This window comes from Pongo pygmaeus, chromosome 5 (assembly GCF_028885625.2).
Source record: "Pongo pygmaeus isolate AG05252 chromosome 5, NHGRI_mPonPyg2-v2.0_pri, whole genome shotgun sequence".
Taxonomy (NCBI): domain Eukaryota; kingdom Metazoa; phylum Chordata; class Mammalia; order Primates; family Hominidae; genus Pongo; species Pongo pygmaeus.
Genome location: NC_072378.2, coordinates 150,222,556 through 150,241,267, shown reverse-complemented (window position 1 = coordinate 150,241,267; position 18,712 = coordinate 150,222,556). Strand labels below are relative to the sequence as shown.

The 18,712-nt window shown below is 40.8% G+C and overlaps 1 protein-coding gene across 2 annotated transcripts in view; it reads right to left on the bottom strand.

The window, feature by feature from the left end:
* The window catches only part of PCMT1 (protein-L-isoaspartate (D-aspartate) O-methyltransferase), a 60,114-nt gene that overhangs the window by 15,814 nt on the left and 25,588 nt on the right, over positions 1–18,712 (bottom strand). For both annotated transcript variants that reach the window (XM_054491990.2, XM_054491991.2), the window contains exons 4-5: positions 5,499–5,603; positions 1,858–1,978 (exon numbers count right to left, since the gene is read on the bottom strand). In XM_054491990.2, the coding sequence (XP_054347965.1) occupies positions 1,858–1,978; positions 5,499–5,603 (226 nt within the window). The remainder of the gene's footprint in view (positions 1–1,857; positions 1,979–5,498; positions 5,604–18,712) is intronic.

Sequence of the window (18,712 nt, the reverse complement as noted above, 5' to 3'; positions counted from 1 at the left end):
GTATTTGGCTGTGCAGTAGAAACGGATGGGTCTACAACAAATCTAGTGTTACTCACTATTGGTGCTATTTGTTCATATGTTCTTATATTCCGAGCTCCTTCTTTTGCATTCTCAAATACAAACACCATCTCCCCAGATAGCTTAACAGCTATTATCTAAACTTGACTGACTACTGTTTCTACTGCTGTTCCCAGCACTGCTAATGGAACCATTTGGGGAGGCTTTTGGAGAACAAGGACTGCTTGGACGAGAGGAACTGTGATCTTTTTCTCATGCAACATGGTGCTGTTGTGTTGGAGAAGTAACATTTCTTTTTTTTTTTTTTTTTTGGAGACGAAGTCTCGCTCTTGTCCGCCAGGCTAGAGTGCAATGGCGCGATCTCAGCTCACTGCAACCTCCGCCTCCCGGGTTCAAGTGATTCTCCTGCCTCAGCCTCCTGAGTAGCTAGGATTACAGGTGCCTGCCACCACGCCCAGCTTATTTCTGTATTTTTAGTAGAGACGGGGTTTCACCATGTTGGCCAGGCTGATCTGGAACTCCTGACAAGTGATCCGCCCGCCTCGGCCTCCCAAAGTGCTGGGATTACAGGCATGAGCCACCACATCCAGCCAGAGAAGTAACATTTCTAATACAAGACGTGAGTTGAGACTCTGTTCTTTCATGAGATGAGTCCCGTGATCTGTCACTTGACCTTCATCTATCTCTTGATCTCTCACGTCCCTCACTGGCAACATGAGACTCATTTTGGTGTGGTTTACTCCTGTATTCCCCTTTCAGTGTCCACACAGGATCACGGCAAAGGCCAAGGCAAGCAACACCTCCACTTCCTCCTCAGCCAGATCCCTCTAGAGGTGGCTGTGGCTACTAGACCTGCCCGGGCGTTTATTTTATTTATTTTTTTGAGACGGACTCTAGCTCTGTCGCCAGGCTGGAGTTCAGTGGTGCGATCTCAGCTTACTGCAACCTCCACCTCTCAGGTTCAAGCAATTCTCCTGCCTCAGCCTCCCGAGTAGCTGGGACTACAGGCATGTGCCACCACACCCAGCTAATTTTTGTATTTTTAGTAGAGACAGAGTTTCACCATGTTGGTCAGGCTGGTCTCAAACTCTTGACATCATGATCTGCCCATCTCAGCCTCCCAAAGTGCTGGGATTACAGGTGTGAGCCACCGCTCCTGGCCAATATTTTATCTTTTAAACAGAACTGAATGTGTCCGGGGAATATAACTGGATATTCATACACAAAAACATATAACTGCACCTTTACCTCACACATACACAAAAACCAACATCAACATCAGGAAGATCAAAGACCTAAACATGAAAAGCTAAAAATGATAAAGGTTCTAAGAAATAATAAGAGACATATCTTCGTGGCCTCAGAGTATCCTTAAAAAGGACACAGAAAGCACTGAAAAAAATTGGTAAGTCTGACTACATTAAAATTAAGAATTTCTATTATCAAAAGGGTACCAATAAGATGAAAAGGCATACCTCAAATGGGAGAAGAAATGTATTTATATATATAGACAAAGGGCTAGAAGCCCTGTAAGTCAAAAATACAAGCAATCCAATATCTGAACAGGTACTTCACAAAAGACAAAATCCTAATGGTCAAACACATTACAAAAAATTCAATCTCAGAGGTTAATAGGAAAATACAAAATTAAACTCACAAAGTGATGGCTGCAAAATACTCACTAGGTGAGCAAAAAGAATAATCGTTTTTATTTTTTAGTACTTAAAAGTGATTGTAAAAAAAAATGCAATAATTACCTCTGAGTGTTATTTAGCTTAAATTGGATCTTCTGAAAATAAAAATCCTCTGAAGAAATGTTTAAAGTTTTCTGATACTTACCAACAAGCTGTACTCTCCCTGAAGACAGAAGTGTTGGATCGTCCTTCCTGACATTATTTATTGAGTCATCCACTAGCTCTTTAATGTGATCAATTCCTATGACTTTTCCAGTACATCCAACCTGGAAAAGAGAAAACAATTCAGTAGCTCATTGGGCTAAATTTGTTTTTCTAAAGTATTATTGAAGTTTTTCCTTATTGAAAGTCATATTCTGCAAAGAGAAAACAAAAATAGCTTAAGGCTTCTACAGATTGCTAAACACTCAGTTTATCATAAATTATTTACCATATATACAACTTTCTCAACTATCACTCTCATTGAATAAAACTTGTAATACTAAGAAAAATTATCTTTCTTAGATTAAATCTAGAACTTTGAAGAAAATTACCAATATTTAATAGTAGTACAATAATTTTTTATTTAAATTCCATCTAAAGTATAACTTTAAATATTAAAATGTTACATAAAGAATTTGACAGGGAGGAATTTCTTTTTTCTTTTCTTTTTTTTTTTTTTTGAGAGAGTCTCGCTCTGTCACCCAGGCTGGAGTAGAGTGGCACGATCTCAGCTCACTGCAACCTCTGCCTCCTGGGTTCAAGCGATTCTCCTGACTCAGCCTCCTGAGTAGCTGGGATTACCGGCATGCACCACCATGCCCAGCTAATATTTTTGTATTTTTAGTAGAGACAGGGTTTCACCACGTTGGTCAGGCTGGTCTCAAATTCCTGACCTCGTGATCTGCCCGCCTCGGCCTCCCAAAGTGCTGGGATTACAGGAGTGAGCCACCACACACCCTGCCTCCCGCCTGATGGGAAGGAATTTCTACACTTGATTCTACTGCTTTTAGTAGAAAACATGAAAATATATACAGTGGCTCATACCTATAATCCCAGCACTTTGGGAGGCAGAGGCAGGTAGACTGCTTGAGCCCAGGAGTTTGAGACCACCTTGAGCAACATGGCAAAACCCTATCTCTACAAAAGAATACAAAAACTAGCCAGGTGTGGTGGCATGAGCCTCCTAAGTCCCAGCTACTTAAGAGGCTGATGTGGTGTGAGGATCACTTGAGCCTGGGAGGCAGAGGCTGCAGTGAGCTGAGATCGTGCCACTGCACTCCAGCCTGGGTGACAGAGTGAGACCCTGTCTCAGAAAACAAAAAACAAAAACCAACAACAACAAAAATCCCTTCTTTGCATATTTATTTATTCGTAAATTAAAATATTAAGTATAAAGGTTTTAAGAAAAAATATAAAAATTTAAAAAATTAACACTTATAAAGGCTTTGAAGTCAGACTATCTGGGTTCTTGTCTAAGTGTCATCACTTACATACATACATACCTTGGCAAGTTAACCGTTCCTTCTTTTTTTTTTTTTTTTTGAGATAAAGTCTCGCTTTGTTGGCCAGGCTGGAGTACAGTGGCGTGATCTCGGCTCACTGCAACCTCTGTCTCCTGGGCTCAAGCAATTCTCATGCCTCAACCTCCCAAATAGCTGGGATTACAGGTGTGTGCCACCACACCCGGCTAATTTTTGTATTTTTAGTGGAGACGGGGTTTCACCATGTTGGCCAGGCTGGTCTCAAACTCCAGACCTCAGGTGATCCACCTGCCTTGGCCTCCCAAAGTGCCGGGATTACAGGCGTGAGCCACCACACCCGGCCAATCATTCCTTGTATGAATCAGGTTCCTCAGTACAAAATGGGGAGGAAAAAGGCATATACCCCATCATAAAAATGGGGTAGCACTTAGAACACAGGCTCTAGTGCTTAAAACACAAAGTACTTTCACACATGGTAAATGTGTGAAAAACATTAATGCCATTTTATGAAAAATAACTCAGAAACCAAATGATTTTTTAAAATGAATACATCCTCTAAAACTATAAACATGTCAAGTATAGAGAATGAGTCATTTATTAAATGGCATTTCTAACCTTAAAAAAAATCACTGATATCCATTAATGAGGACTTAACCTCTATAAAATGAGCAAAACATCTGAGAAAATATGAGTCCTTATTATGTGCCAGGCATTGTTTTAGATGTTTAGGATACCATCATGATAAAAAAGAGCAGACAAAATTTCCAACTCCCTGGAGCTTACATTCTAGTAAGTCTGCTGATTATACATTTATAGCAAGTTACATGGATTCTAGTCCAAGGTGGATCCACAACTCCCAATTTAACTAGATCAGAATATTCCAATCTGGCCTCCAGGCATGATATTTCTCAAATCAAACTGATTTGATGATCTAAGCAATGATCAGCCTTTACTCCAACATATATTAGTGGGTCCCCAGTTAATATTCTGGATAGCCATTGACCAGATAAGGCTCTGATGAGAAAAGGCAGAAGTATAACAAAGGCATTATTTTTCTAAGAGCACTTTTTCTAATGCAGAAGTTTTACCTTCACCCTGGTAAATCTGTAGGAATGTTTAGAAACCAGGCTCATTCTGGGCAGGGACAGTGGAGAGGGTGCTGGGAAATGAGTCCCCTGGGAGACAGGGCTCAGCTACGATGCTAAATATCTCAGGCTCCTGAGTGGCTGGATTTCCCTGGGACCCTCAGACATGTCCCAGGGCCCGGTGGGGAAACTGAGGCCCATACAAAGAAGTAGAATTCTGAGTTGTCGGGGCTAAGCCTGACCCCCTCTCCATGATAACCCCACCTCCCACACTGTGCCTCAGTAGGTTTTTGTTGTTGTTGCTGTTGCCCAGGCTGGAGTGCAGTGGTGCAATCAAGGCTTACTGCACCTCCACCTCCTGGGCTCAAGGGATTTTCCTGCCTCAGCCTCCTGAGTAGCTGGGACTGCAGGTGCTCCACCATGCCTGGCTAATTTTTCTATTTTTAGTAGAGATGGGGTTTCACCATGTTGGGCAGGCTGGTCTCGAACTCCTGGCCTCATGTGATCTGCCTGCCTAAGCCTCCCAAAGTGCTGGGATTATAGGTGTGAGCCACCGCGTCTGGTCCCTCAGTAGGTTTTAAGGAGCCCCCAGCCCTCCTTCTCCCCTTCTGGGCCTGTCCAGCTATACTGCTCTGTCTCTCCCAGCCACATGCCCCACCAAGTACTGTACAGAGCGCCCTACCCAGGGTCCCTGCACCATGAGATAAGGTGAAATACCAACTGTGGACCAAATGCAATAAAACCTCTGTTTTTAAGAACAACAACAAAAAAAAAACAGAAAAGAAAAGAAAACCAGGCTTATTCTATTCTTTTCTGCCAAATGAGAACTTGGAAGAAGGTAGTTTGGGAGCTACTGGCCACCATCTTGTGATTACAAGGGTAGAGCTTACCAGATAATGACACCAACATGTGGAGGAAAGTAAAGCCAAATCAAGAAACAGAGAGAACCCTATTGTCAATAACAACATCTGGTCTTCTAAATCCAGCCACACAACAGACTATATACCCCTAGACTTTTCTGTTATATAAACTAAATAAACTTCCTTTTAGCTCTGCCAGTTTGGGTTGCGTGTTCTGTCACCTGCAACAACAACAAAATCCTAAGTGAAGCTCATTCCAACTGCTATCCTTATAGAATTAACAAACAAATAAACACGAAAACCACTAGTTAAAAAAACATACAGCCAAATCATATAATATTCTTCTGTTGGGGCCATAATGAGGAATAAAACTCTTACCATACGTGCAAAACATGCAGTAAGGATTCCACTTCCAGATCCTACATCAAGAGCTTTAGCTCCTTCATGCAACTGATCAAATAGAAGTTCTAGCGCATATGCATGCTGCCAAAAGAAAACAAAATATTCATTAAGACTAAAGTACACACATCATGGCATATAAATAAAGTTGCCAACTTTCTACCAATCTTTCTACTATTGTCATCTACCAAGATAACCAAGTTATCTTGGCTATCTGCCCAGGTATTACTTTAAAAAACTGTTTGATTAGAATTCTTACATTCAGATCATGTGTTTCAGTAATTTTAGAACTCCAGTGTGTGAATTTTTAACTTTTAATTAATTCAGTAAAAAAAATTAAAAGATTTATAAGTGAAAAGTCTCCACCCTACTCCCATTTCCAACCATCCAGGTTTCACTCTGTAAAGGTAACCAATATTACCAGTTTCTTGTGACTCCTTCCAAAAAGGAAGGAATAGATTCTTTGCATATATAAGCAAATACAAAAATACAAAGGCTAATTTTGTATTTTTAGTAGAGACGAGGTTTCTCCATGTTGGTCAGTCTGGTCTCGAACTCTCGACCTCAGGTGATCCGCCCACCTCGGCCTCCCAAAGTGCTGGGATGACATACATAAGCCACCACACACAGCCAGTATTCTCATTATTAAAAATAATCAGATCAGGCTGGGCGTGGTGGCTCAGGCCTGTCATTCCAGCACTTTGGGAGGCTGAGGCGGGTGGATCACGAGGTCGAGAGTTCAAGACCAGTCTGGCTAAGATGGTGAAACTCCATCTCTACTAAAAATACAAGAAAATTAGCTGGGCATGGTGGCGGGCACCTGTAATCCCAGCTACTCGGGAGGCTGAGGCAGAGAACTGCTTGAACCCAGGAGGGGGAGATTGCAGTGATCCAACATCGTGCCACTGCACTCCAGCCTGGGCTGTAACAGAGCGAGACTCCGTCTCAAAAAAAAAAAAAAAAAAAAAATCAGATCCAATAGCAGTAAACACATTTACTACCAGATCTTGGTTGATAAAAATACACATCCATTAATCTATAGTGATAAATTAATACATCATTCTATACATATATAAATGAAAAATAAGGGAAACTGTTCCCAACAAATATATAGATACATAATGAATACACATAGAAAAAATGATGAAAATCAGCCTTTGGGCAGCCATCTCAATAATAACTGATTGATTCAGGTAAAAATCATAAATGGAAGCTAAAACTAGTGGACTAACAATTGAAAAATAAACAGGATATTTACATAATCTCAAAGGGTTTGCCCCAGATAATTATTAATCACAAAAGGAAAAATAGTAATTTTACAATGGAGTTCAGAAAAAAGTTTTCCAGTGGAAAAACTTGGTCAACACTACCTTAATCAGATGATCAAAGTTAACATCACAATTATGAGACACACTGACATCAAATGCCTCTGCTAAGATACTTCATTTCTGGGATATGCCAGGCAAAAATGCATAACCTATATTGAATTATGAGGAAACATCAAACAAACCCAAATTGAGGGACATTATACAAAACAAATGGCCCATATTCGTAAAAATTTTCAAGGTTTTCAAGGCCATAAAAGAATAAGGAACCATTTCTCAGTCATTCTTTAAAGGAAACTAAAAAGATATGACAATCAAATAAAACTCACAATCTACCATTTTCTTTTCCTACAAGGAATGTTATCAGAACAACCGATGAAATCTAAATAAGGTCTATAAATTGGCTAATAGTGTTATATCAATGTTGACTTCCAGATTTCAAAAACTGTACTATGGGTACGTAAGAGAATGTCCTTATTTTTAAAGGTAAAGAGCATTGGCCGGGCGCGGTGGCTCACGCCTATAATCCCAGCACTTTGGGAGGCCGAGGCGGGAGGATCACGAGGTCAGATCGAGACCATCCTGGCTAATACAGTAAAACCCCATCTCTACTAAAAATACAAAAAATTAGCCAAGCGTGGTGGTGGGCACCTGCAGTCCCAGTTACTTGGGAGGCTGAGGCAGGACAATGGCGTGAACACAAGAGGCGGAGCTTGCAGTGAGCTGAGAACGCGCCACTGCACCCCAGCCTGGGTGACAAAGCAAGACTCCATCTCAAAAAAAATTAAAGGTAAAGAGCATTATACCTGTAATTTACCCTCAAAGAGCTCAGAAAAAAGGAAATATAATACACACACACACACACACACACACACACAGAGGAGAGAGGGGATAAAGAAGGGAGAGAGAATAAATGATAAAGCAAATGGTGAGATTTGCTTTACCAATGGTAAGACTGTGTGGACAAAGGTATACAGGAACCGTACTATCTGTATAATATTTATGTAAGTCAGAAATTATATCAGAGATTTAAAAACATTTGGGCCAGGCGCGGTGGCTCACGCCGGTAATCCCAGCACTGAGAGGCCGAGGCGGGCAGATGACCTAAGGTCAGGAGTTCAAGACCAGCCTGCCCAACATGATGAAACTCCGTCTCTGCTAAAAATACAAAAAATTAGCCGGGCGTGGTGGCGGCTGTAATCCCAGCTACTGGGAAGCTGAAGCAGGAGAATCGCTTGAACCCAGGAGGTGGATGTTGCAGTGAGCCAAGATCGCGCCACTGCACTCCAGCCTGGGTGACAGAGCAAGATTCTGTCTCAAAAAAAAAATTAAAAATATTTTATCAACGAAAACAGCCAATGCCAAAGAGAAAGATACAACGAAAATGCCCTATTCCATGGAACAATTAAAAAAAAAATTAACAACTACTTATTCCAATCACTAAAAGTGGATGACCAGACGTTATGGACCTCCTGATATGATGCAACAGGAAGGACCATTAGGAAGTGTTCCTGAAAAAAAAAAAAAAATGTTTTAAGAATAAGTCAACCACCACCAGGAAACAATTAACCAAATTCAGAATATGGGAAATTCCATATAACAAATGAACTAGTTTTGTCAATAAACAAATGGCATTTAAAAAAAGAAAGGGGTCTTTCTTTAAAAATTAAAAGATACTTTAAAAAACTGAAACAAGACCAAAAAGATGCAATGTATAGACTCTGTGTGGATACCGATTTAAGCAAATTAACTATAAAAATTTTTAAGCACCTGGCAAACTTTGAACATGGAGTAGACATAAGATATTAAGGAACATTGTTAGGTATGATAATCACATTGTAGTTTATTTTTAAAGTCATTGAGATTTATAATAAAGTATCCAGGGATGAAATAATATTATGTATGTTTGGGATTTGCTTTAAAATACTTCAGCAAAAGAGAGAGTTACACCAGGAGCAGTGGTTCACAGCCTGTAATCCCAGTCTTTGGGAGGCTGAGGTGGGCGGATCGCTTAAGTTCCGGAGTTCAAGACCAGCCTGGGCAACACAGCGATACCCCATCTCTACAAAAATACAAAAATGAGGTGGATGTGGTGGTGCACACCTGTAGTCCCAGCTACTCAAGAGGCTGAGGTGAGAGGATGATTTGAGCCCAGCAGGCCACAGTGAGCTGAGATTGCGCTACTGCATTCCAGCCTGGGCCACAGAGCATGACTCTGCCTCAAAAGAAAAAAAGAGAGAGAGAGAGAGAGAGAGAGTTAGATAAAACAAGATTAGTAAATTGTTGGTCATTATTAAAGCTGGGTGATTTATAGGTTCATTATACTATTTTATTTGTGTATATGGTACTGGAACTCTTCCATAATTTTCCATAATAAAAAGTTGTGTTTTTATTTAAAGCTAAGGTTTCCAAGCACTTGGGAGCTTAAAAAAAGAATTTTTAAAAAGTTAAAGCTATCTTTTCCCCCAACTTATATATGGAGAGAAGGCCTTGAATAGATACAGCCTCACATAATCCAAGATATTTCAAACTTTCAAACCAGAAAGTCCTTAATGTTCCACAGAACCCTTTTAGGGGTAACACACAAATATGTGTTAAATGGCTGTTTTTTCCCCCAATATATTCAAGGTTCATGCATTACATTTGCCAATCTAGAATGTTCCCCCAATTATCTCCCTCCACCTACCACTTTGCTCTGTTCTTCAGGACACTGACTCATTTAAGGAGTCCTGGCAAGGCATGGTGACTTATACCTATAATCCGAGTGCTTAGAAAGGCCAAAGTGGAAGGATAACTTGAGACCAGGAGTTTGAAATCAGTCTGGACAACATAGTTGAGACTGTATGTCTACAAAAAAGTTAAAAATTATCTGAGTGTGGGTCATGGCACATGCCTATAGTCCCAGCTCCTTGGGAGGCAGAGGCAGGAAGATCACTGGAGCTGAAGAGTTTGAGGTTATAGTGAGCTATGATCTTTGCACTCCAGCCTGGGCAACAGAGCAAGACCCTGTCTGGGGGTGGGGGAGGGGAAGAGTCCTGTCCAGTTGTCCCACACATAATGCGCCACATTCTAGATGTGTCTCCTTCCTCAGGGTTAGATTCAGATCAAAGACTTCTAGCAAGAACACACGCAGGTCTTGCTATGCAACTCCCTAAGAGCATCATATTAAGAAGTATATAATATTGGACCACCACACCACTGGACATGTCAACCTCAACCACTCCATAAATGTGGTCACCAATAGATCACTCTACTTTCAAGGCATATTTTTTTCTTTATAATTAATAACATGTGGGCCGGGTGTGGTGGCTTATGCCTCTTATCCCAGCACTTTGGGAGGCTGAGGTGGGCAGATCACGAGGTCAGGAGTTCGAGACCAGGCTGGCTAACATGGTGAAACCCCGTCTCTACTAAAAATACAGAAATTATCCAGGCACGGTGGTGCATGCCTGTAATCCCAGCTATTCGGGAGGCTGAGGCAGAAGAATTGCTTGAACCCAGAAGGCGGAGGTTGCAGTGAGCCGAGATCACGCCACTGCATCCAGCCTGGGTGACACAGCAAGACTATGACTTGAAAAATAATAATAATATGTGGAGTACTAATTTGAGACTACATGAGTATTTTTGTTCTCCAACAATCTTCCTCCTAATGGTTTTAGATTCATTAATAATCTTTGCCTAATTCATTACATTGATGATTACAAAATAGTGATCTTTATTTTTATTTTTGTAGTCAGGGTCTTGCTTTGTTGCCCAGGGTGGTCTTGAACTCCTGGGCTCAAGGGATCTGCCCGCTTGACCTCCTGAACTGCTGAGATTACAGGCATGAGCCACTGCACCCAGCCGAAATACTGACTTTTAAAATTTCATTATTCCTTCCACATTTATTCATTAACATTCTTCTGTTTTTCTGAAAAAAATCATTTTCACTTTTTTCCCTGTCTTGCTCTTTTTGTTTTAAGTCTCCATAGACTCACGAATTTTTGTTTTTCAATTCACAGTGCTATAATCTGTTACCATTATTATTCTTGTTGATTCTCAAATTCTCTCCAATTTGGCCTTTGGGAGCCTCTTCAAATCTGCTCGTATGTCCTTCTGACATTACCTCCTCAGCCTTTGAGTACTTCCTCACTTGACAGATGTCAGTCACTACTCCAAGGAGCACTCTTAGTAAGCAGTGGTATTTAGGATCCCAAACCTGGATGCCAGGTGTGCTCACTGCTACCAGGATACCATTTTAACAAGTTGCTTTTAATCTCTTCACCACTGCACACATCACATTTTTCTTTACAGGTTTGGAAAATATTCCAGGATTATAGTTAATTCCAAGCTTGTGATTTTAAGATTCATTAGATGTAGATGTCATTTCTCTTTGCATCCTCACTTTCTGCTTCTCCTATAATACCGCTAAGATGTATGCAATAAATTATTCAAGATCACAACTGCTTGTTCATATAATACAATTAAAAATATTTTACCCTATTCACATCTTGCACTGTATGCTTACTGTCTGTTATGTGCATATATATAAACATTCATATAGATGTTTCATGTGACTATATACATACATAGATACACAAGTTTTCCTTATTAATAGTCATAGATAACTCAGAAAATATAAGTAATTAAAAATGCATCCGTTTTGGGAGAAAATTCTGACATAAGCTATGACATATGCTAAGTGAAATAAGCCAGTCACAAAAAGACAAACAAACACTTTATGATTCCACTTATATGACATACCTAGAGGAACCAAATTCATAGAAACAGAAAATAGAATGGTGGTTGCCAGGGGCTGAGGTAAAGAAAGAATGAGAAAACCAGGAAACTGTTATTGAATGAGTATAGAGTGTTGGTTTTGCAAGATGAAAAGTGTTCTGACGACTGATTGCATAACAATGTAAATGTACTTAACGCTACTAAATGGTACACTTAAAATGGTTAAGATGGTAAATTTTATGTTACATGTATTTTAACACAAAAATTTTAGTCCATGTATATAAAATACAGTTTTAACAATGAAAAGACAAATAACCCAATTAAGAAATGGTCAAGAGGCCAGGTATGGTGGCTCATGCTTGTAATCCCAGCACTTTGAGAGGCACAGACAGGAGGATTGCTTGAGCTCAGGAGTTTGAGACCAGCCTGGGTGACATAGCAAGACCCTGTCTTTAGAAAAATTTTTTTGGCCGGGTGCGGTGGCTCATGCCTGTAATCCCAACACTTTGGGAGGCTGAGGCGGGCGGATCACGAGGTCAGGAGTTCAAGACCAGCCTGGCCAACACGGTGAAACCTTGTCTCTACTAAAAATACAAAAATTAGCTGGGTGTGGTGGTGCATGCCTGTAATCCTAGCTACTCAGGAGGCTGAGGCAGGAGAATTGCTTGAACCTGGGAGACGGAGATTGCAGTGAACTGAGATGGCACCCCTGCACTCCAGCCCGGGTGACAGAGCGAGACTCTGTCTCAGGAAAAAAAAAAAAAAGTTTTCATTATTAAAAACAAAAACAAAAAAACCAAGAAAAGGGTTAAAAGACTAAATAAATGTTTCTCCAAAGAAGATACAGAAATGGCCAAAACGCACATGAAAAGACGCTTAACATCATTCATCATTAGGGAAATGCAAATCAAAACCACTATGAGACACCACTTCATAGTCACTAGGATGGATAAAATTCTTTTAAAAAAAGAAAATAACAAATGTTAGCAAGGAAGCAGAGAAACTGGAACCCTCATACATTGCTAGTGGGACTGTAAAATGGTGCAGCTGCTTTGAAAAACTGTTTGGCCATTCCTCAAAATGTTAAACATAGAGTTTTCATATATGATCTGGTAATTCCACTCCTAGGTAAATACTCGAGAGAATTGAAAACACACAAAAATTTGTACACAAATGTTCATGGCAACATTATTTAGAATAGTCAAACACTGGAAACAATCCAAATGTCCCTCAACAGTTAATAGATAAATGTTGTATATCCATACAATCGGATATTATTCAGTCATAAAAAGGAGAAAAGTACTAATTCACACTACAACAGGGATAAATCTTGAAAACATTATGCTAAATTTAAAAAGTCAGTCATAAAAGGCAGCATATTATATGATTCTATTTATATGAAATGTCTAGAATAGGCAAATCTATAGAAACAAATAATAGATTAGTAGTTGCCAGGACCTGAGCAGAGCAGGGGTTGGGATCTGACTGCTAATGGGTATAAGGAAGGTTTCTTTCTGCAGTGATGAAAACCTCTTATTAGATAGTGGTGATGTTTGTGTAACTCTGAATAAACTAAAAACCACAGAATTCTACACTTTAAAGGGATGAATTCTATAGTATAAGAATTGTATCTTGTTTTTTTTTTCTGAGACAGGGTCTTGATCTGTCACTCAGGCAGGAGTGTAGTGGTGTGATCATGACTCACTGCAGCCTCCATCTCCCAGGCTCAAGCAATCCTTCCACCTCAGTCTGCAGAATAGCTGGGATCACAGGCACGTACTATCACACCCAGCTAAATGTTTTTTATTTTTTGTAGAGACGGGATCTCACCATGTTGCCCAGGCTGGTCTCAAACTTCTGGGCTCAAGTGATCCTCTGGCCTCGGCCTCCCAAAATGCTGGGATTACAGGCTCAAGGCACTGTGCCTAGCCAAGAATTATATCTTAATAAAGCTGTTTTGTATTGTTGTTTTAAAATGCATCTTTTGTCATGAAGTAACTGCTATGCTTTGTTCAGCAATGAACTGGACACCTAGACCAAACTTCAGGGGAAAGAAAAAAATCACAAAGTATTTCCCTTAATACCTGAAAGTATACCACTCCAGTCAATTTCCCAACCATGCTAGATACTGGTTCTCCAAAATGACTTTTAGCATTCATGCTTCTTTCTTTTTTTTAGTCAGAGTTTTGCTCTTTTGCCCAGGCTGGAGTGAAGTGGTGCGATCTTGGCTCACTGCAACCTGCACCCTCCGCAGGTCCAAGTGAGTCTCCTGTCTGAGCCTCCTGAGTTGCTGGGATTATAGGAGCCTGCCAACACACCTGGCTAATTTTTGTATTTTTAGTAGAGATGGGATATTGCCACGTTGGCCAGGCTGGTCTCGAACTCCTGACCTCAGGTGACCCACCTGCCTCGGCCTCCCAAAGTGCTAGGGTTACAGGTGTGAGCCACCCCACCCAGTCACATTCATGCTTCTATATAAATCTTTCATTTAGGTAGTGTTGTGGGACTAATCAGAGACAGTAGAGACCCAGCACAGTTCAGGAGAGTGTCTAATTATTAAGGTGATCACTGGCTCAATCAGACTAGGGTCCAGAAAGTCTGATCCCTGAACAAAGGGATCAATCACCTTTTAAGCAGTTTGTGGTGGGAGTTACGTGCTGCAGGAAGCATACTTGCAGAAGCGAGAACAAAGGCAGTTAATTACTCTTTTACATTTGTTACACCATATGTTTTACATCCTTGGGAATACGCGCTTTTGTAGCAATTGCTTATCAACCTTATGACTTTACAGCCGAGCTAGGGAGGGAAGCAAGAACTCGCTGTGCCTCAAGGAATGTAAAATGATGGAACACAGATAAGCCTCTCTGGGCATAGAGGAGGGATAAGCAGTTAATATGCTCTCTCTACCCAGCCCCCCACCAGAGTGGGGCTATATTACGTTCTACCTTCAAGAAAAAGAATAAATTTTTCTACCATTATACTTACAAAATTCATTAATTCCCCCTTCAGTAGTAGTTCAAACTGTTTGCAGATTAAGACTACAACTTTTCTTTTTAATCACTTATTGAACAGGTAATGTACAAAAAAGCCATTCCTAATCTATGGTTTAAAGAAAAAAGAAAGCCAGGCCCAGTGGCTCATGCCTGTAATCCTAACACTTTGGGAGGCTGAGGTGGGAGGATCGCTTGAGCTCCAGGGTTCAGAACTAACTTGGGCAACACAGTGAGTCCTCATCTCTACAGAAAATGTTTCTAAAAAGTTAGGGGTGGTGGTATGTGCCTATAGTCCCAGCTACTCAGGAGGCTAAGGTGGGAGGATCTTTTAAGCTCAGCAGGTCTCAGCTGCAGTGGGCCATTATCATGCTTCTGTACTCCAGCCTGGGCAACAGAGCAACACCCTGTCTCAAAAAAAACAAAAACTAAAAAATTAAGGGCTAGGCGCAGTGGCTCAGGCCTGTAATCCCAGCACTTTGGGAGGCCAAGGAGGGTGGATCACTTGAGGTCAGGAGTTTGAGACCAGCCTGGCCAACATGGTGAAATCCCGTCTCTACTAAAAATACAAAAATTAGCCAGGTGTGGTGGTGCACGCCTGTAATCCTAGCTACTCAGGAGGCTTAGGCAGGAGAATTGCTTGAACCTGGGAGGCAAAGGTTTCACTAAGCTGAGATTGTGCCACTGCACTCCAGCCTGGGCGACAGAGAGAGACTCCATCTCAAAAATAATAATAATAATAAATTAAAATGTTAAAAAAATTAAGGAAAAGGAATAAAGAAATTGATAACACACCAGACACAGTGGCTCGAGCTTGTAATCCCAGCACTTTGGGAGGCCGAGGCAGGCAGATCACTTGAGGCTAGGAGTTCAAGACCAGCCTGGCCAACGTGATGAAACCCCGTCTCTACTAAAAATACAAAAATTAGCCAGGCGTGGTGGTGTACATCTGCAATCCCAGCTACTTGAGAGGCTGAGGCAGGAGAATCACTTGAATCCGGGAGGCAGAGGTTGCAGCAAGCCAAGATCACCCCACTGCACTCCAGCCTGGGCAACAGAGTGAGACTCCGTCAAAAAAAAAAAAAAGAAAGAAAGGAGGAAGGAAGGAAGGAAAGAAAGAGAAAGAAAGAAAGGAAGGAAGGAAGGAAGGACAAAGAAAGAAAGAAAGAAATTGATAACAGATCAAGGACACAGAGTGAAAATCAGATCTCAATTCCATTCATATATCCTAAATAAGCTAATTCCCTATCTTAGAAGAAATCATTTTTAGTTTTCATTCCCAAAGAAAAACATATGTGTGAATGTATGTGTGCATATGTGATTTTCATACATTACAGAATATTCTAAATACCCTTTGGGACTCAACTTTTATACTGTTTCATTCTTATTTTTCCCACCCAAAAAACCACCTGTAAGTATTATACTGTATTTCTTGAAGACTTTGTCATATTTGTACTTGCAGAGTTCTTTCATTTAACAGTTTCACAATACTCCACAACATGGAGGTTAAGATGGTCCCTGACTTAACAGTGGTTCAACATATGATTTCTTGACTTTACGATGATGTAAAAATTATACATGTTCTGTACAAATTGTACTTCAAGTACCCATACATGCATTCTATTTTCCACTTTCAGTACAATATTCAATAAATTACATGTGATATTCACCATTTTATTATAAACAGACTTTGTGTTAGTTGATTCTGCCCAACTGTAGGCTAACGTAAGTGTTCTGAGCACATTTAAGGTAGGCAAGGCTAAGCTATGAAGTTTGGTAGGCTAAGTATATTAAATGCATTTTAGAGTTACAGTATTTTCAACTTATGATGGGTTTATCAGGACATACCCCCATGTAAGTCAAGGAGCATCTGTACTGTAATTAATTAACCATCCACCATTTGTGGACATTGCTTTTTGTAATTATAATAAATGTCAATAAATAACTTAAGTCATTCTGCACTCATGTAACTATATTATGGGATAAATATCTTCAAATAAAACTGGGAAATCTAAGTTATATTTATTTCACATTTCGATAGATACTGCCAAATTGTCTTCCAAAAACATTCAATGTACTCTCCCACACAAAAAAGTATGTGACTGCCAGTTTTCCATTTCCAATACAAAGTATCAAATTTTTTAATCTCTAACAATCTGATAGGTGAAAACTGGTACCTCATTATAGTGCTAATTTGCAATTTACTAAGTATAAGTGAAGATGAGGCTGGGCATGGTGGCTTATGCCTGTAATCCAGCATTTTAGAAGGCCAAAGCAAGAGGATCACTAGAGCCCAGGAGTTCAAGACCAACCTGGGGTAACAAAGTGAGGCCCTGTCTCTACAAAAAAAAATTTTAATGGCCAGGCACAGTGGCTCACGCCTGTAATCCCAGCACTCTGGGAGGCCAAGGTGGGTGGATCACTTGAGGTCAGGAGATCACTTGAGGTCAGGAGGTCAGGTCAGGAGACAAGCCTGGCCAACATGGCAAAACCCCAACTCTATTAAAAATACAAAAATTAGCCGGGCATGGTAGTGCACACCTGTAATCCCAGCTACGAGGAAGGCTGAGTAAGGCACACAAATTGCTTGAATCCAGGGGGCGGAGGTTGCAGTGAGCCAAGATCATGCCACTGCACTCCAGCCTGGGCCACAGAGTGAGACTCTGTCTCAAACAGCTACTCGGGAGGCTGAGGCAGGAGAATGGCGTGAACCCAGGAGGCACAGCTTGCAGTGAGCCGAGATCACGCCACTGCACTCCAGCCTGGGCAACAGAGCAAGACTCTACCTCAAAAAAAAAAAAAAAAAAATTTAAAGACGTGAAGATGACATCTTTTCATTTGTTTAAACGTCAATGTCATTTGTATTTCTGTTCAATGAACTATCTTAGCTTTTTTTTTTTTGAGACAGAGTTTCACTCTTACTGCCCAGGCTGGAGGGCAATGGCACAATTTCAGCTCAACGCAACCTCTGCCTCCCAGGTTCAAGTGATTCTCCTGCCTCAGCCTCCCAAGTAGCCAGGATTACAGGCACACGCCACCACGCCCAGCTAATTTTGTATTTTTACTAGAGACAGGGTTTCTCCATGTTGGTGAGGCTGGTCTCAAACTCCCAACCTCTGGTGATTCGCCCACTTTGGCCTCCCAAAGTGCTGGGATTACAGACGTGAGCCACCACGCCCGGCCACGATGAACTATCAGTCCTGTCCTTTACACATTTTCTTTTGGGCTTACTGGTCTTTTACTTATTAACAGGATACACACAAACACAAATGTAAGCATACATGTCTACATATTGAAATTTTCCCTTGCTGTCATATGTATTACAATATTTCCCACAATCGTTAATTATTATTATTGAGATGAGGGTCTCTGTCAACCAGGCTGGAGTGCAGCAGCACAATCATAGCTCATTGCAGCCTCAAATTCCTGGACTCAGACAATCCTTCTGCCTTGGCCTCCCTTGTAGCTAGGACTACAGGAACATTGCCACCACACCCAACTAATTTTTAAAATTTTTTGTAGAGACAGAGTCTTGCTTTGTTGCCCAGGCTGGTCTCAAACTCCTGGCTTCAAGCGATATTCCTGCCTCGGCCTCCCAAAGTGTTGAGATTACACAGGTGTGAGCCACCACACACAGCCAATTTTTCCTCTTTAATTTTTGCTTATAACATTTTTTCTCCGCAAAAATCCTAGATACGTAAGTTTCAAAATGTATCAGGTTTTTTTAATGGCTTCTGTGTTTCTGTCATGTTTCAAAAAGACATTACTATTCAATTTTTATAAATGTCTGCTTTTTTCTTCTAGTATAATTATCAATTCACTATAAATACATACAGAATTTATTTTAGTATTAAGTTTAAATAAGAGCTTCTCCAACCCCAAATACTTGCAGAGAGTCAGAAAAGTTATTGTTCTGGCCAGGCGCAGTGGCTCACGCCTATAATCCCAGCATTTTGGGAGGCAAAGGCGAGTGGATCACCTGAGGTCAGGAGTTCAAAACCAGCCTGGCCAACAATGTGAAACCCTGTCTCTACTAAAAATACAAAAAGTTAAGGCCAGGCGGGGTGGCTCACGCCTGTAATCCCAGCACTTTGGGAGGCCGAGGTGGGCGGATCACAAGGTCAGGAGATCGAGACCATCCTGGCTAACATGGTGAAAC